The sequence below is a fragment of the Eretmochelys imbricata genome, chromosome 1 (assembly GCF_965152235.1).
Source record: "Eretmochelys imbricata isolate rEreImb1 chromosome 1, rEreImb1.hap1, whole genome shotgun sequence".
NCBI classification, from domain to species: Eukaryota; Metazoa; Chordata; order Testudines; family Cheloniidae; genus Eretmochelys; species Eretmochelys imbricata.
The window spans coordinates 56,588,504-56,608,241 of record NC_135572.1 but is presented as its reverse complement, the minus strand read 5'-3'; the positions used below and the strand labels follow the sequence as shown (position 1 = coordinate 56,608,241).

At 45.7% G+C, this 19,738-nt stretch overlaps 1 protein-coding gene across 2 annotated transcripts in view; it reads left to right on the top strand.

Annotated features, from left to right (window-relative positions):
* The first annotated feature begins 3,478 nt into the window (after positions 1–3,478).
* LOC144258262 (phosphatidylinositol 3,4,5-trisphosphate 3-phosphatase TPTE2-like) overlaps positions 3,479–19,738 on the top strand; it is a 38,321-nt gene continuing 22,061 nt past the window's right edge. The window contains exons 1-2 of one of the 2 annotated variants that reach the window (XM_077806696.1): positions 3,479–3,536; positions 18,290–18,367. In XM_077806696.1, coding sequence (XP_077662822.1) covers positions 3,487–3,536; positions 18,290–18,367 — 128 coding nt within the window. In that variant the 5' untranslated portion in view covers positions 3,479–3,486. Of the gene's footprint in view, positions 3,537–11,358; positions 11,547–18,289; positions 18,368–19,738 lie in introns of those variants that run through there. The other variant, XM_077806706.1, reaches the window with a different exon arrangement.

Genomic DNA, 19,738 nt, shown 5'->3' with positions numbered 1-19,738 from the left:
CCCAGGCACACAGCTGTGGCCTTACAGACACAAACTGCTGCCTGCCTGCTCTGGGGGTGCAGGATGTCGATGAGCTGTGCAGGACAGCCCTGGGGCTCCTTTCATTCCCGCTGGGGATGGAGTAGGCCCCTGGCATAGTGAGAATTTGGGGAATATGCTGATTGATTTAAAATCTCCTTTGACATCTTTCTTCCCTCGTTCTTGACCGGGAGGAATGGAGAACTAACCCCTAAATCTCTTCCAGAGCGCTTGTCTTACCTGCGCTTCTGTTGATGCATCGCCCAAGCATTAAACTCTCCTGGTTAGGCCAGCTTCTGTGAGGTAACACACACTGCTCACGTCAATGAATCGCTGATGTGCTGGACTCTGGGCTTCCAGTAACCAAATCCAAATGCCATTTGCAAGTGAGGGAAGAGACCGCTAGGCTCTCTCACGTGGACAGGACATTTCCCTTGCATTAGTATGTCAGACACAAGGCACAGCATTGTTAGCCCACACAAATGTCATGATCTTTCATTGCAGTCTAGGAAAGAGACTACATTGCATCGGGGGAGGGATAGCTCAGTGGTTTGAGCATTGGCCTGCTTGGGGCAAAATTTGGGGATTGGCCCTGCTTTGAGCAGGGGGTTGGACTAGATGACCTCCTGAGGTCCCTTCCAACCCTGATATTCTGTGAAGGGAGGGTTGAGAGGAGACATGCACTTGCTTAAGAAGCTAAACAGAGCTGTAGTTCAAGCAGACTAAAACCATCCCACCAACGTTGCCTGGTGCTGCTTAAACTTTCTAAAATGGACTCTTCCATCTATACCGAAATCTCACCGACCTTGATTTGCTTTACACCCCTTTTGCACTGGGCACCTCTGACTGCCCAATAGTTTGCTCAGTCAAGCGGGGGAAAGTGCTCCAGTTGTGTTGAAGTAGCTATTAATCTTCCTATGCCCTCATTAACGCCTGGATCTGTCTCCTTTTCTCTTTCTTCCAAGGCCAGCTTGCCTGTCCCCATCCATTCTCATTTGCCAAAGTTGTGCTGTGTGGTCTGAAGTAGTGACAAAGGGTGCAATCCAGGAAGGGGCTTAGGAGCCTGTCCCATTTTTAGGCCCCACTGTGATCCACAAAACTTCTGCTTATGTAGGTGCCTATATTTTTACCTCTCGCTAGGTGCACTGCAGTCTCTCTTTAGGCACCTGTCTCCTGCCTGATCATGCCTGAGCGATCTGCAAACTGGAGAAGGCAGATGTACAGCCACCTAGGTTGTGTCTGGGGCCTGATCTAGTAGGTGTGCTCAGAGGCCACCTACCAGATCAGACCCCTCAGAAAAGTTCATACAAAACAGCTGGTGGTGGGAAGGAAGAGGAGGCAGAGGAGAAGAACCTTCTTTTTTAACTTTTGACATAGGATACTCCCCTAGGCTATGGGAGATTCTGATGTGGGGCTCTCGCTATCTGTCCTACTGAAGGTGTTCCACTGTAATTAAATAATTAATATTTCATTATTCAATTAGGCCAGTGAAAGTGAGTGACTGTGTCCCAGAGGTTGAGGCAGTGACCTGAAAGGTGGCAGGTGCCTGGTCTAATCTCTTCCCCCTCAGGAGGAGAGGGGACTTAAGCGGGGATCTCCCAAATCGTGGGTGAGTCCCCCTCTGCACTAGGCTCAAGGTTATAAGGGAGGCCTCCCACTGCTGTTGCTGTTTCAGGCTCCGCATGCATATCTTCCCCTGGTGCCTGTCTCTGTGAGAGGCGTGTGACTTAACGCATTGGCTAGCTTAGGTGGCTCCCTACCTAGCATGCTGGTTTTGTGGATCACAGTCTCTGGTACCAATCTCTCCCCATTTGTTGTATAGGAATTTAAGTGCCTAACTCAGGCTTTATGGATTAGTGTTGTTCTTGTGATTGGTGGCTTTTTTTTTTTCTTTTCCCCCTAGGCACCTAAAAGCTAGGGGCCATGATGCTCAGCATCACAATGGCTAAGTCCCTTTGTGGATCTGAGCCAAAGTCCTCACAGTGGTCGACTTTGAAACTACATCTCCATTCCCTTGAAATACAAATGCTCAATTTAATATTGCTTTAAACATGCTCTGAAGTAGCTCCACGCTTCATAGATATTAACATCATTAATGGGAAACATGGTCTCTAGTTTTCTTAGGTTGTACTTGGGCAGTAGTCCATGATGGATTTAAGGAGTGAACCAGAAATTCTAATATAAATTGGGTGCTTTTGGAATATATTTGACCTTTATTTTTAGGATTTCTGGGTCACTTTGAGATGAGAAACACTTAAATCTGTACTAGCTTTTTCCATGCACTATATCTGGGACAGTCAACCTGTGGCTCTGGAGCCACATGCGGCTCTTCAGAAGTTAACATGCGGCTCCTTGTAGAGGCACCAACTCTGGGGCTGGAGCGACAGGCACCAACTTTCCAGTGTGCTGGGGGGTGCTCACTGCTCAACCCCTGGCTCTGCCACAGGCCCTGCCCCCACTCCACCCCTTCCTGCCCCCTCCCCTGAGCCTGCCATGTCCTCACTCCTTGCCCAGAGCCTCCTGAACGCCACAAAACAGCTGATCAGGAGGTGCGGGAGGGAGAGGAACGATTGGCAGGGCTGCTGGTGGGGTGGGAGAAGCTGGAAGCGGGTGGTGGGAGCTGCTGGGGGGCTGCTTGGCAATGTATATTGGTAAATTCTGGCTCCTTCTCAGGCTCAGGTTGGCCACCCCTGCACTATATGGTTTAAAGGAAAAGATGGATAAAACATCTGCCATTTGGGGTAGATATAAGCCCGATGGAATGCTTTAAAATTACTTAACTTTGGTATACAGCAGAACCTCAGTTACAAACATCAGAATTATGAACTGATTAGCTAACCACATCTCATTTGGAACATGAAGTACAGTACACAATCAGGCAGCACAGACAACAAAAAGCAAGCACAGTACTGTGTTAAAAAAATCTTTAAAGTTTAGATTTAAAGTGACAAGGCAAGGAAACTTTCTGTGCTTGTTTCACTTAAATTAAGATGGCTAAAAGCAGCATTTTTCTTCTGCATAGTAAAGTTTCGAAGCTGTATTAAGTCAATGTTCACTTGTGAACTTTTAAAAGAAAAACCATAATGTTTTGTTCAGGGTTATGAACAACCTCCATTCCCGAGGTCCTCGTAACGCTGAGGTTCTACTGTATTAGACCCCGGTTCAGCAAGGTACTTGTGCGTGTGGGTAACTCTAAGCACATCAGGGGAGGTACTCATGCTTAGTTAGGCAGGCGCTGAGTACTTTCTGAATTAGGGGTGTAAACCTATGTAAATTCAGGAATGAAGTAGGAGCTTTTTCTGAATGTTTAGATTAATTAACCTTGTATGTGAAACTCCTCTAATGGATAGTAGTGCATATCTATTGTACTACTTCAAATGTCTTAATCTAAAACATTTTGAAGAAATAACCTGTTTTCCTTTTACTAGATGCATTCTCTTTAAGAGCAACAGAACTAGAAAGAGCAAAATGACAACTGTGAGATATGAACAGGGGTCGGAACTGCCAGAAGCTGATGGGTGAGTAGTCCACCAGAAACGTAACCAGTAGTAATTACAGAACTTAATAACAGTATATAACCTCTTGTCTCTCCATTTTAGGGTTTTCTTAATGCTCATCAATATGGTATGTAAGCACTTCCAAGTGGAAATAAGTTTGTATTTGAAATCTCTGAATTTAAGGGGAGGCTGCTGCAGTTATATGTACAGTATATAATTTTACTATACAAAGTGTGTGTTTTCATGAGGAGTAGAGTGGAAAGTTTAGGGAAAACATACTTAAAATTGCCAATTTACATAACACATAGAACCATAGAACTGGAAGGGACCTCAAGAGGTCATCTAGTCCAGTCTCCTGCACTCGTGGCAGGACTAAGTATTATAAGAAGTATAGAAGTACATAAAGATTTAAGAATCAGAACTGAAAGGTATTCATATGAGTATAAGAAGAGATTCTGTTGGGAAGGATATAGTATAGCAAGATCCCCATGCCTGCCACAGACTAATTCCATCTTAGGTGGCTTTCTTGCATTTGTCTAGCTACTGAACTAAAAAACTACGGAGAAATTAAGTCTATTAGATGTGAAAAGACTAAACTCTCATCCAGTAACACTGATGCCATTTACTAAAGCTATGATAGCAGTTGATCTGGAATTTCTACTTTACTGCATAGTCAATTAGGACGGGCAGCCAGCTTAACTCTGAACTTCCATGCTTCACTACATTGGAGATGGTCTTGCTCTTTACCCTTCCATTCCCAAAGATGTTCCTGTCCCTGATGGAGTTTAAACAAAACTGTAAAGGGAGCTTTTCAGAAGCAGCCAGTTCTCCTTCAACTTTTAAGAGTTGCTCTGTAGGCTAAAACAAGGCCCATTGTGGGACCAGTGGAAAGGTTGCTTCCACTACACTTGTAAATACATGGGAAGACTCTATGCTCTCTTGCATACCTGTGGCCCTATAGCCCTGATTTTAGCAAAGCATTAAACCTTGGAGGGGATCCACAAAAAGACTTGGGTGTTGCAACTTCTAGGTACCTAGAAAATCACAAGAACAGCACTGCAATCCACAAAGCTGAGTTAGGCACCTAGGCTCTCTATACAATGTGGTAGAGATGATCCACAACAGCCAGCATGCTAGGCATGGAGCTTCCTAAGCTAGCCAATGGGGAAATGCGGCTGAAGGGTGTGTGAAGCCTTGCCTTTCTTGAGATAGATACCTATCTCTGCTTAGGTTTCAGAGTGGTAGCTGTGTTCGTCTGTATCAGCAAAAACAACAAGGAGTCCTTGTGGCACCTTAGAGACTAACACCATTTATTTGGGCATAAGCTTTCGTTGGCTAAAACCCACTTCATCAGATGCATCTGATGAAATGGGTTATATCCCACAAAAGCTTATGCCCAAATAAATGGTGTTAGTCTCTAAGGTGCCACAAGGACTCCTCGTTCCATCTCTGCTTAGTGATGGATGAATGGGAACCAGCCACCTGAAGAGCATTTCTTTTGGGAATGAGTTAGGTGCTTGCCTGGCTCCGCACAGAACAGTGGATTTGGAGCAGGGAGGAGGTGGTGCAGATGCCACTCTCCATTATAATGTTTAGCCCAGTGGTTAGGGCACCCACCTGGGATGTGGGAGACCCTGGTTCGGTCCCACCTCTCTGCCAGAAAGGGAGAGGACTTGCATGGTGTTTCCCACCTCTCAGGACTGTGCTCTAACCACTAATCAGTCTCTCCTGTTGAAGGGGTTCCAGTGTGTGGAAATAGTCACTGGGCAAGAGGGTGTGGCAATGACTCCACAATCCAGTGGTTGGGGCATCTGTCTGGTATGTAGGAGACCCTGGGTCCAGGCCCCCTACTCAGTCACTTTAATTATTTATCCATTATTGAAGAGCTTCAACAGGAGAGATGCAAGAGCTCCACATCAGAATATCCCATGGTTCAGAGGTTAGAGCACTTTGACCCTTTTGGGGTTACCCAGAGGAGCCTTGTCTGTGCCCTCGGTGGGGGGAAGGGGGGAGAAACTTGCTCAACGCTACCAGCAACACCAATGCCCCACTCTGGGCTCTGCAAGGCCTGCTGTTTCCATCTACAAGCTAGCAACTTGCATGCCCCAGCACTTAAGCTCCGTCTGTGAGCCCTTTGGGGCCTAGCCAAGAGACCCTAAAGCTAAAAATCCAGTCCCTGGAAAAATCATGGAGCAGGTCCTCAAGGAATCAATTCTGAAGCACTTGGAGAGGAAAGTAATAAGGAGCAGTCAGCATGGATTCATCAAGGGCAAGTCATGCCTGACTAATCTAATTGCCTTCTATGACGGGATAACTGGCTCTGTGGATGAGGGGAAAGCGGTGGACATGTTGTTCCTTGACTTTAGCAAAGCTTTTGACGGTCTCCCACAGTATTCTTGCCAGCAAGTTAAAGAAGTATGGGCTGGATGAATTGACTATAAGGTGGATAGAAAGTTGGCTAGATTGTCAGGCTCAACGGGTAGTGATCAATGGCTCCATGTCCAGTTGGCAACTGGTATCAAGTGGAGTGCCCCAAGGCTCGGTCCTGGGGCCGGTTTTGTTCAATATCTTCATAAATGATCTGGAGGATGGTGTGGATTGCACTCTCTGCAAGTTTGCAGATGACCCTAAACTGGGAGAGGTAGATACGCTGGAGGGTAGGAATAGGATTGGGCCAAAAGAAATCTGAAGTTCAACAAGGACAAGTGTAGAGTCCTGCACTTAGGACGGAAGAATCCCATGCACCGCTACAGACTAGGGACCAAATGGCTAGGCAGCAGTTCTGCAGAAAAGGACCTAGGGGTTACAGTGGTCGAGAAGCTAGATATGAGTCAACAGTGGGCCCTTGTTGCCAAGAAGGCTAATGGCATTTTGGGATGTATAAGTAGGGGCATTGCCGGCAGATCGAGGGATGTGATCGTTCCCCTCTATTTGACATTGGTGAGGTCTCCTCTGGAGTACTGTGTCCAGTTTTGGGCCCCACACTACAAGAAGGATGTGGAAAAATTGGAGAGAGTCCAGCGGAGGGCAACAAAAATGATTAGGGGACTGGAACACATGACTTATGAGGAGAGGCTGAGGGAACTGGGATTGTTTAGTCTGTGGAAGAGAAGAATGAGGGGGGATTTGATAGCTGCTTTCAACTACCTGAAAGGGGGTTCCAAAGAGGATGGATCTAGACTCACCTCCGTGGTAGCAGATGACAGAACAAGGAGTAATGGTCTTAGGTTGCAGTGGGGGAGGTTTAGGTTGGATATTAGGAAAAACTTTTTCACTAGGAGGGTGGTGAAACACTGGAATACGTTACCTAGGGAGGTGGTGGAATCTCCTTCCTTAGATATTTTTAAGGTCAGGCTTGACAAAGCCCTGGCTGGGATGATTTAGTTGGGGATTGGACTAGATGACCTCCTGAGGTCCCTTCCAACCCTGATATTCTATGATTCTAAATCTATGGCAATAGTTAACTCCCAGTGTTCTGCTTTGGCTCCAGGGACAGATCCCTCCAACCTGTCTCTACATCCCACTCAAGTGCCCAGTCCCTCAACTTCTGGACCCTCACAATGCACACAGATTGGCTGCCTCTGTGGAAGCAGTGCCCCTCGTTCACTAGCTTCACCTCCGTTCAATGCTGTCCTTAGCACGCAGCACTTAGATGTGTTTTATAATAAAACTAAATAGAAGTTTATTTGACAAAGCTTAAGATAAAAGATTCAAATAGAAGCAAGTGTAAGGACTGGAAACATATGGTTACAGATAAGGCAAATATGAAATGCACTCTAGAGCCTATACTAACCAATTAATAAGGTATTTCTCACCCAGCGTCAATCCATACAGCACTTCTCCAGTCGAGAGAGCTGGGATACATCTTCATGTGTAGGGTGACCAGACATCCCGATATTAAGTTTTTTTTGTCTTATATAAGCAACTATATTTCCTCCCTACATCCCCTTTTCTCCTCCTCCCCCCCCCCCATATGCCCTTTTCTCCAATTTTGCAGTTCCAGACTGTTTCATTTAATAACCAGGGTGTTTTGTTACCTTCAGTTCACCCCAATGGTTCCCTCCTTCAGGGTCTTTCTCTTGCCTTCTTTTGTGCTGTGTGAAGGCCAACGCCCGCACCTTGTCTAGACATCCGACAATAACCATGACAACCTGTGTTAATAGCTTTTGGCAGAGACCCCATGTAGCCTCCCTCTCACTTCGTTGAAATATTGCGAAGATGGCGATCACAGGGGAAACATACCAGTCTAGGCAAGTCCCTGAGCACACCTACCAGATTGGGCCCCGCACATGAGTTGGGTAGGTAAATGCCTGTATTCTCTGGTTTGGTTTGTAAGTTGCTCTGTGGTTTAGGCAGGAGGTAGGCACCTGGACGCCTGGAGTGAGGCAGCTGGGCACATGCTCAGAGGCAGAAACACAGGTTCCTGAGGGACTTTTACTGCAAAACTTTAGGTGCTGAGCAAGTTTATGCATCTATAGGGTTCAGCAGGAGTTTTGTGGATCCAAAACTGGGATTTAGGTGCCTACATCTGGAGCTTAGGCACCTAAGTGCCTTTGTGGACCTTGAGCTATGCATATGCTTAAGTAGGGTGATCAGGTGTCCAGTTTTGGACCAGGACACCTGGTGGAAAAGAAATTCTGACAGCTCCAGTCCGCACCGCTAACCAGGCTTTGAATGTCCAGTTTGCAGCACCACAGCAGGGCTGGCAGGCTCACTGCTAGTGCCATGCAGCTCCTGAATCCAGAAGCAGCTGGTATGTTCAGCTCCTAGCTTTAGGGGCTGCTGGGGGGTGGAGGGGGTCTGTGTGCTGCCCTGCCTGTGGGCGCAGCTCCCATTGGCTGGGTCAGGGCAGGGGAGGAACTAGTGCTGTGAGAGCTCAGCAGGCAGCTGTTGAGGGCTTGTGTGGCCTGCACCTCTCCTGCTGCTGCCCAGTCCTCTTCTCCTTGTGCTTCTCGTGTGGCTGGGCTTGAGCTGTGGCATGTGTCCTACTGCGAACCGTGGGCTGTTGCCCTATTGCTGGCACCCAGGAGTTGGAGGTATGTGTATCCCCATCTCAGATTGCTGGGAACGGGGCTGCACCCGCATCATTGCATCCCTCCATGTCCCAATCACCCTGCACCCCATCCTTGCATCCCTCCCCATCCCATCTTGCCCCCCACATCTACTCATCCCAGCCCTGTACTCCTTACAGCACTCTCCCACCCTTCCTCTTCTCCTCCCAGAGCTGCTACCCCCACCCCCTGTACCCCATTCACCTCCATACACTGCTGCACTTCCATTATGTCCCTATACACCCCTGTGTCCCCTACATCTCATGCACTTGTAGCCTTCTGCATCCCCATCTGCCTCACATACCTCCTAACCCCCACCCTGCTCTTGTCCTTGGCCTTTTTCCCTCCCCATCCTCTCTCCTCCACCCCATCCCCCATCTGTCCCCTCCAGCCCATCCAGGAAGGGAGGATTTAGGCAGCCCCTGGAAAAATGTATGAAAGCCTCTGCATAGGCAAGTGTGCGTGTGTGCATTGTATGTGTGTAAGAGACTGTGCCTTTGTGTAGGAAGGTGGGTGTATTGCTGCATGGTGTATACCTTTGTGTGAATAAAATTTGCAGCCTAACTCTGACTTGTATTCCTTTTGCTGGCTTGCATGCACACAAATTGAGGACATGAAATGTATGTATTCATTTCATAAGCCTTTAAAAGAAAAGGGAACTGGGAGCTGCGGGGGGCCGTGCTTGCGGACGGTCAACATAAACAAAATGCCTCGCAGCCTGCCAGTGGATTACCCTGATGGGCTGCATGATAAAGGTTGCCAGCCCCTGTTCTACAGATTATTTTTATAGGTATCTGGATGGGTGTGCATTTCTGCAGTTGTGCTCTGGATTTGAATTTGGGCTTTGGGAGTGGGCCTTTAATGGACCCATTGCAGCTGTGATAATGTAATGGTGTGTGGAATTAGGACCACACAATAACTTCAGTGAGCAAAAACCACGGAGCTGATTAAGAAAAATGGGAAGAGGGAAGGGAAAGAATCATGAAAACCTTTGTGAATTTTTTAAAAAATTTTTAAAATTACCCTTGACTATTTTGCTGCCAGCTCTAGCGTCCTATAACCAATAAAACCTGAACATAGCAGAATACATCTGTCAAAGCAATAAATATGCCTGCTTGGGCCTTGCAGTGAAAATGAGCGTGTGAGAGAGGGTGGGGGAGAGTAAGCAACGGGGGGGGGGCCTTGGGGAAAGGGTGGGGCAAGGGTGTTCAGTTTTCTGGGGTTAGAAAGTTGGCAACTATGCTTAATCAACTTGATTTGGGACCTACCTAAATAAGGCATGTAGCAAGATTAATGGCCTACCAGAGGTATCTTGTCACAGTATTAGACGATATTTTTTAAAACTTTGTCCATCCTTTGCTGTGATATTTAAGCATATGGCATATATGTAAATGTATAGGCACAAGACATGCATCGCACTTTCCACAATGGGGTACAAACAGCCCCTATACCAACTTTAAATGAACAGCACAAATGCTCATAAATGGAAAACTCTAAACAATTTTAAACCCCCGCAAATAAAACTAAATTACCTATTCCTGACTGGATACTAAATTGTATGATAGCCAAAGACATTTTTGACTGTAGTTGAATGTGTTCTGATTGTCAGCTCTTTCATGTCTATTTTACTACCATTTTATTAATAGGAAAATGGCAGTAACTTAAACAGTATTGCTAACCCCTTAGATCTTAGTCCATCCTGTGCTTTGCTCCACATTGGGCTACCCACATTTGCCATCCTTGCCTATCAACTGCTTGTCTCTCCAAATCTTCCCATTTCATACTGAGGTGCTAGGAGTCCAGAAATCATGACCCTGAAGAAGAGCTCGGTGTAAGCTCAAAAGCTCTCTATCACCAACAGAAGTTGGTGAGAAAATATCTTTTATTGGACCCACCTTGTCTCTTAAATCAAACTTTTAAATAAATTGGAGGGTTTTTTGCCTTTGTCTTTTGATCACTGAGGTTCACATCTTCAGTCTTCACAACTGTGAGGGGTACAAAGTACTTAAAATAAATGCTGAGGCTGTTTAATGACATGATGCAGGAACTGGGGCTTTGAGAACGGTGCCAGAAACAGCTAGACTTGTAATAAAATCATAGGCGTTGGAAAAACTGCTTAAACAAAACAGATACTTGGATCTGGGTCTAGCCAGAAAGGATTAAGTCAGTTTAAGGTAGTGCACTAACTCCAATGAATTAACAACAAACAATCCAAAAATACGTTTGCCGCAACACATTGTGTGTTTATACACTACAAACGTAAACTTGATTGGTGGCTGGTTTTTTAAAATGCTGCATTCCAGGCAATGCTGCTGCAAAGCACCCTGGTCTGACAACTTACTATACAAAGATGTAGAGTTAAGCGGAGATTGAAAATTGCATGGCTGTATTATACAATGGCAAAACTGGGTTCTGCATAAAGTTATGCATTTCTTAACCTTTGAAATTCCTGACTTGAGCCTTAAATGTTAAGGCTATTCTGTCTTTGTCTGTTTTATTAAAGTTTCTGTTCAGAAGGAAGTAATAAAATGGACCATTCAGAAAAGATCTTTAGGGAGGTTAAAAAGTGCTACTCTAGCACTAGTTTGATTAGTGTTCTTCCTGTCTTTCCCTTTCCTGTTTGGTATCCTGTTCTGCACAGAAACGTTCCTGTGCTACAATTTTTCTGATCAAGCGCTCATGCACTCTCCACAGTTCCTTCCTGTAACAAGAACTAGGCATTTTGACTGGACGAAATAGTTCTGCATCTAGGCAATGCCAGTGCTTTCTGAGCATGTACTCTGTACTAAAATGGTTCTAAACTGGTTCCTGGATTGCTTGCAAATGCATATTCTCCAGTAAGCTAAAAACATTAATTTGAATTCACTTTATGGAGTCTGTTTGGAATGCTCCTTCTGAAGATTAATAGTGGCTTCCCTTTTCTGTGAGGCATTAATAATCAAGTGTTAGAAGTAAAATGAGCAGCTGCAACAATGTATAGGTGAGTTATCACTTAATATCTCCATAACACTAATTACTATGTAAAGTGTTAAAATAGTGATGCATTAGAAAACTGTGTGGATGTTGTAGTGCCCTTTCTGGAACTGGCTGAAAACGTTATCAATTTTTTTGGTGAAATTTCACAACCATTTATTTTCTTACCAGGTCTGGCCATCCCTTTAATATGCTTAGTTCCAAAATTACTTGTAGACACTTACTATTGTCTAAACACAAAATATGTGGCTGAAATTTTAGTAAATGATCTGATCTTAATTCTCATTTCTTCTAAACACTCTTGATTCTAAGCTTTTCAGAGCAGCCTGTTCCTTAGGCATTGGGGCAGCAATTAAATGTGTAGTCTTTGCAGTAAATTACTACTTCAACTCTTGTCCTAGTAGCTGCCCCTCTTGTGGGGCCTGGGAGTGCACTCTGATGTGAATCCCTTTTTAAAAGAAATAAAATTGTGCCAAATAGTGTCTCTTACCTGCATTTCAGGTAAGAAATTGCAGAGACCTAGTATAAATAAACATAAAACAGATCTATGCATGTAGTGGTTCTTATCCCCTCTCCAGCTCCGCTTGTGGGGACCACTGAAGGGGGGGACAGGGTCGATCAAGATAAAGCAACCTAAAGTAAGAATAAGCCATCTGCTTTCCACTCCGCCTAACTCCTGTTTTGGGCCTTTTGGAACAACTCTGTGATTAGTAGGCAAGTGAACCAAAGCGTGAGCTGGCATTATTGGGCAGCATATCCTTTTCTTAGCGGTGGGCTGTGAAGGAAAAGTACCAGGATAAAATAACTTGAATTCAACAAACTAACTCCCCAGATTCTTTTGTAGTCAATGGAGTGATTGATTTACAAGGCCCTTAGTCCCTGACATGTACTGATATACAAGAACTTATTTTGCTAACTTTGAGTGGTTTCATGGCTGCTGGACACTTGAAATCTTTACTGCAAACAATGCTGACCCAGTAAAATGGTAATGGCTACGTTATTGTATCTTATACACAAGTGGTTCCTTCAGTATTGCAGATGCTTTTTCCTTTGCCAATGGAAATATCTATCTTCACCCTTCTTCTCACAATGGTTCTCTTGGGGTGGCATCCCCAAAGGCACTTAAGTGTCATGACACTCAGTATTGCAATGCCTACGTTTTAGGCACCTAGAAAATCACAAGAACAACATTGTGATCCACAAAGCTTGAGTTAGCCACCTAAGCTCCTGTATGCAGCACTGCAGGGGAGAGAGAGGCACCTGAGAATGCAGTCCACAAAGCCAGCATGCTGGATGGGGAGCCACCTAAGCTATCCAGTGGGAGATGAGACAGGCCAACTCATGGAAAATTATCAGGAGAGACAGTTACTAAGTAAAATTAAGCCTCACTCATGACCTTGCAATAGAACTCTCAAGCATCAGGACTTTTTCCCTAGCCATGGTGTTTGAGAGCTCTATCCTGAGATCATGAGTGAGGCTTAATTTTACATAGTACTCACTGTCCGTCCGGTGTCAGGCTGACAGCCAGAGCCCTAAGAGCAGCCGAGGTGAGGCTGGGAGGGCTGTACTCTGGCCTGGACGCTGCTGGGGGGCTGAAGTGAGGATGGGGAGGGTTGATGGGGTGGAGGGGCTGTATTGATGGTGGATTCTGAGCAGATGGGGTGAATGCTGGGAGGGTAAACTGAGTGCAGTAGGGGAATATAGGGCTGGGGGACTGAACTGGCAGGGGCTGAATTGAGGGGGATCTGGGTGAGAGCTCCTGCAGCAGGGGCCAAAATCACCTTATCCAATACATGTTGGAGAGTGGGTACCACTAATTGTCACATGCCCACACCCTGGGGATGGGCTGAGGAAGTTAAAAAATCAAAAGACTGATCTAAAAAAGATTAGTGGTTGTTTTTTTTTAGATCTCCTGATTCTGGGGAGGGGTCTGACTCATGACATTTGATCTCATGGTGGTACTGTGACAGGTTGTGTCCTAAGTCCTGCCCCTCTCACACAGGGGCCTCCCTGCAGCTCAGACTTGTCTCTGCTTGTGATTCACAAACCCAGGGTACATAGGTGTTGGGATACCTAAGCTGTGTGTAGGCAGTGTATTCAGAGACCACCTAATGGATCTGGCGCCTCAGGTGAATTCATGTAAAACGGCCAGGCTGGGGCAGAGTGGGGAAGGGAAGGAGGAATCAGCCCTTTTAACCTGTAGTGCAGTGGTTAGGGCACTCACCAGAATCTGGGAGACCCTAGTTCAAGTCCCAGCCCCCTAAGGAGAGGGAGGGATTGGAACAGGGACCAGCCACCTCTCAGGTGAGTGCCCTACCTAATAAGCTATAGACTGTTCTGATGTGGGTCTCAATCTCTCCTGTTGAAGCTGTTCTACTTTAAATATTAATTGGGCCACAAAAGCTAGAATTACTCTGACTTAGTGGTTACGGCACTCACCTGCAAGGTGGCAGATCCTGTTCTGATCCCTTCTCCCCTTCAGGTGGCAGGAGGACAGCTTGAACTGGGGGACTCCCACCCGAGTACCTTATCTCCTAGGCTTCTCATCTCACCCCCAGGTGTTTTGTGTGAAGTTTCCTGAGGGGACTGATCCAGCAGGCAGCCTCTGAGCACAGCTACTGAATTGGGCTCCGCATGCAAACAGTCAAACACCTATTTTCTCTAGTTCATTATTTGCCCTTTGGCATCCAGGCGCCTAGCAGGAGGCAGCAGTTCAGCCACCCAGCAGCAGGAACAGATGCCTAGGGAACTTCTACTGTAAAAAATTTAGGCACTAATTGAATTTAGGTGCCTAAGGATTGCAATGACACCTGGACAAATGGACTTAGGTGCCTAACTATGTTCATGGATTGTACCCTAGAATTCTCTGTCATCCTTAAGTAACTCCATACACTCTCTTGAGGCTTAGCATCATGGTCACCATTTTCTGCTGATGTCGGGAAATCTTCTTAGTACTGCTCCTTTTAGGGTACTTCTCAGTGAACGTATGAACGTGTACCTCTACAGGTTGAGTAGATTGCTTCTGTAATACTCCTGGGCTGAGGATCTAACCTGCTTTGTGCACATAAAATAAAAAGCAACTCAAATTGTACATAAGGGCCAACCTTAAACTGGCAGGAACTTGGAAATTCAGGGTTAAGGCTTTGCCTGCCTGAGTCTCACTGGTTTAACATCAGTTCTTAAATTGGTTTGGTTATATTAAACCAGTAAGTTTCTCCTGCAAACATGGCCAGAGTCTATGCTATGCATGTGACTTGTAGAGGTATGTAGGCTTGTCCTATTAATATGTAGGCACAGCTGAATGAGTTTGGATGGAGTAATTTCCTGCACTCTTTAGCTGAAGCTGCTTTTACAGTAGTTGACCTAATATAATAGTGCAAGATTCCTCAGATATCAAAACAGAAGCAGTAGACCTCACTTCTAGGGTTCAGAAGTTAGCTTGGTCTGCACAGCCATTTAGTACTTGTTCCCTGTGATACATATATGCTAGGGCAGGGGTCAGCAACTTATGGCACGCGTGCCAAAGATGGCATGCGAGCTGATTTTAATGGCACGCTGCTGCCTGCTGGGTCCCAGCCCTGCTCAGCCCACTGCCGAACCCAGGCCAGGATCCCGGCAGGCAGCAGCGTGCCATTAAAAATCGTTCCTGCCCTCGCCCACTCTTCACCCTGCCCCTGCGGCAGCAGTGGGGAGAGAAGAAGCTTGGTCCTGCCTGCTGCCGCTGCAGGGCAGGCAAGCTTCCCCCTCCCATGCCTCTTCCCCCAGCATGCTGGGTTCCTGCCCCTCCTCCTCTCCCTCCCTGCCGCTGATGGCCCTTGAGCAGGAGGGGGAGAAGCAGAGGGGCAGCATGCTCTCTGCTCTGGGGAGGAGGCGGAGAAGAGGTGGGCAAGGGCAGGTGGAATCAGGGCATATTCCCTCCAGCCCCCTGCCGTGAGCTGCTCAGGGCAGGAAGCTGGGAGCATGCCCACAACCCCAGCCCTCTGCCCTGTCTCTGGCACCCCCCTCACACCATCCCCAGCCTTGATGCCAGCACCCCCACACGTACCCAGCCCCCCTGCCTTGACTCCTGCACCTCCACACATACCTCACCCCCACCCTGAGCACCAAATGGGAACTCCTGCACCCCCCCCACATTCCTACCTGCACCCCTCACACCAAATGGGAGCTGCTCAGGTAAGTACTTGTCAAGGTTCCTTCCCCACTCTGAACGCTAGGGTACAGATGTGGGGACCTGCATGAAAACCTCTTAAGCTTATCTTTACCAGCTTAGGTCAAAAACTCCCCCAAGGTACAAAATATTCCACCCTTTTTCCTTGAATTGGCCGCTACCACCACCAAACAAATACTGGTTACTGGGGAAGAGCTGTTTGGAAACGTCTTTCCCCCCAAAATACTTCCCAAAACCTTGTACCCCACTTCCTGGACAGGGTTTGGTAAAAAGCCTCACCAATTTGCCTAGGTGACTATAGACCCAAACCCTTGGATCTGAGAACAATGAAAAAGCATTCAGTTTTCTTACAAGAAGACTTTTAATAGAAATAGAAGTAAAGAAATCCCCTCTGTAAAATCAGGATGGTAGATACTTTACAGGGTAACTAAATTCAAAACATAGAAAATCCCTCTAGGCATAACCTTAAGTTACAAAAAGATACACAGACAGAAATAGTTATTCTATTCAGCACAATTCTTTTCTCAGCCATTTAAAGAAATCCTAATCTAACACATACCTAGCTAGATTACTTACTAAAAGTTCTAAGACTCCATTCCTGGTCTATCCCTGGCAAAGACCAGCATATAGACAGACATACAGACCCTTTGTTTCTCTCTCTCCTCCCAGCTTTTGAAAGTATCTTGTCTCCTCATTGGTCATTTTGGTCAGGTGCCAGCGAGGTTACCTTTAGTTTCTTAACGCTTTACAGGTGAGAGGAGTTTTCCTCTGGCCAGGAGGGATTTTAAAGGGGTTTACCCTTCCCTTTATATTTATGATAGTACTCCACACCCAAACCTCGTGCCCCAACCCTGAGCCCCCTCCCTCATTCTAGCTCCTGGCCACACCCTACACCCCAGCCCCCAGCCTGCTCCTTCACCCCCAGCACTGTGCTCCATGCATTCCCACTCGTAGCTAAGTGCAGACAGAGAGGAAGAGAATGGGCTAGAACCAGGGAGAAGGTAGGTACCCACTCTATGTGGGCAGGGCCAGGATCCCAGACCGGCAGCGGGCTGAGCAGAGCCAGCAGCTGGGACCCTGGCTGGCAGGAGCCAGTGGACAGAACCCCAGACCAGCAGCGGGCTGAGCCGCTCAGCCCACTGCTGGTCTGGGGTCCCGGCCACCGGCCCCACTCAGCCTGCTGCTGGTCTGAGGTTCTGGCTGCTAGCCCCTTGCCAGCCGGGGTCCCGGGCACAGGCCCTGCTCAGCCTGCTGCCGGCCTAGGTGAACGGAACCCCAGGCTGGCAGCGGACTGAGCGGGCCAGGGTGTAAGATCAGCATATTAATTTAATTTTTTTAAATGAAGCTTCTTAAACATTTTGAAAACCTTGTTTACTTTACATACAACAATAGTTTAGTTATATAATAATAGACTTATAGAGAGAGACTGTCTAAAAATGTTAACATGTATTACTGGCACGCAAAACCTTAAATTAAAGTGAATAAATGAAGACTCAGCGCACACTTCTGAAAGGTTGCTGACTCCTGTTCTAGGGAATAGATTTTGAAAGCTGCTCACTTGAAATACTAGCAAGTGATCACCATCTAGCAGTATTATCTCAGTCTTTAGTGACCTTCCCTGAGACTCTGTATCATCAAACTAGATTAAAATAAAATTGAAGTATGCAGTGGGGAGGAGGGAGACTATTTTGATCTCTTAATGCATGTTTTATAGGATCCTTCACTATTTTTCAATTCTGAAATAGTGAAGGATCCTATGGAACAACTCTGCCTCTAATGTTGTCTTAGCCACATGTGCTAAACTGCTAACTTAGCCTAGTAAAGTCCCTTTGGCTGAAGTGATGCTCAGTGAAGAGGTAAGATCTCACCAAATGCCAATGCCAGCCCCTCTCATTTTGTCTTTTGCTGTGAGCAGCACTCAAGCAGGTGTAGTCCTAATATCCTTGTTTGGGGGGAAAAGTGTGTGTGAGGTGCTGGCTGGTTCCAGCACACAAGACTGACTGCCACACTTAAGACTACCCTTAAAAAAAAGACCATTTTAAAAACCATTTTAAAGACCACCCTGGCCTACAGATCCCAGGAGATTTCCCCTTTGCCTTTCTCAGTTGTTCCTGCTTCAGGACTTATGGCAGGATTCTTTTGTGCTCTGAGCACTACTTTTCAGGGCTGCCTTTCCCAGGAAATCTCCTGCTTCTGGAGCATTGCCCCTTCCTTACTGAGTTTTGCGCACACTCTAACCCAGTGATTCTTAAACTTTTGTATTGGTGACCTCTTACACTCAAACTTGCTGTGTGAAACCCCCTCCTAAACACATTTTTAAAATATATTTTACGCTATTATAAATGCTGGCAGCAAAGCAGGGCTTGGGGTAGAGGCTGACAGCTCATAGACCCCCTCTCCTCCCCGTAATAACCTCATAACCCCCTGAGGGGTCACAACCTCCAGTTTAAGAACCCCTGCTCTAGCCCCTGGTGGTGTCCCAGCTCTTACTTGACCTGAGTGGAGCATCCCTTTTAGTGCACAGGAGCTGAACGTGCAGGGCAGCCATCTATGACCTAGTCTGATTTGTCATTTTTTGGCAGCTTTCAAAAGACAGGGGAGCCAAGCATAAAGATTGATGATGGCTGCATTGAGGATAATGAACCAGACACTTGCTCCCGGTAAGTTAAAGTTGTTCTAATCTTTGCTGGGCAAAATAAACTGTCTAGTGCAGTTTCCCAAGCCAAAATTGAGAAGGAAGCATGGCTTGCTGAAATGTCAAAAAGGAGCTCAGTAGGTCATTGCTTAGTAAGGAAACCTAATGTCATAGATTCAGAAGACTTTGCTATGTATTTGCTTTTAATCTTATTTGTTTTTATAAAGCATGTAGCTTGTCTGGCTCAGAGTCCACTTGATAGAGAGAAATCAAAAATATTCCTTCTGGCAAGCTAATTGGTCTGAAATACATAAAGTACAAATACCTACTGACAAACCATGTCTGAGATTTACAATATTATCAATGACTCTAGAGTTTCAAAAATGTGCGTTGCGAACATAAAATACTCTGATCTGGACAGATTCTGCATTCAGTCTTGGAGAATGTACAGTAGAAAGAACAAAGCAAAGCTTATTCAGCTAGGAGCTTTGTCCAATGTGGCAATTCAGAAAAGTGAAAAATCTATTAAGTATGACAGTGGATCCTGAATTCATTTAAACTCCTTGATCACTTTAATGGCTTTTAATAGCAGAAGTATGCATTGCAAGTCTGATGCTTCCAATGTAACTCCATTCATAACACCAGAGTAATGCAACAGAATCGGGACCTTACAGTTGTAGTGAGTTATGGGGGAAGGAAAACTAAAATTTGCTTACTAATTTTTCCACTTTTAGTCAAAGATTAAAAATTACTTGTACCATTTAAATACATGAACTTTTGTTTGGAGAGGAACAAGTTGAGCTGACTGCAATGTTGATATCTTTGTACAATGGCACTAAAGGTAGAAGGCCCTTCTTTCAGGCTGAGGTTTGGCTAGATTCAAATATCAGTTGCTGTCACTTTGGCTCAATGTGTACATGGGATGGCCTTAGTAGCATCTTCAGCTCAATTACAATTTACTATCTGTAATAACTTTACAATCTGCAATTAAAGGCTTCTGACAATTTTTGTACCAACTGTTAATCTCAATCACTAGTGTGTGTGTATACATCTTTCAAAACCTAGCATGAAAGGAAAGTGTATAGAACATTCAAGCAAAATAGAAGGGGATAAAGCTGCATTTCTGAGTGTGTTCACACACTTAGGTTTTATGGTCCAAGAGGTGTCATCCTCTTTGACACCTTTGTTACTTGTCACCAGTTGACAGAAAGATTACATAAAAACAAGGAGTCTGGTGGCGCCTTAAAGACTAACAGATGTGTTTTGGGCATAAGCTTTTGTGCATTTAAAAAAAAACCACTTCAGATGCAAAGATTACATGTTTATCTAGGACTCTATGCTATCATATTTTCATACCCATTCTCCAAGTGAATCTGTAAGTATCTCTTAAAATTCA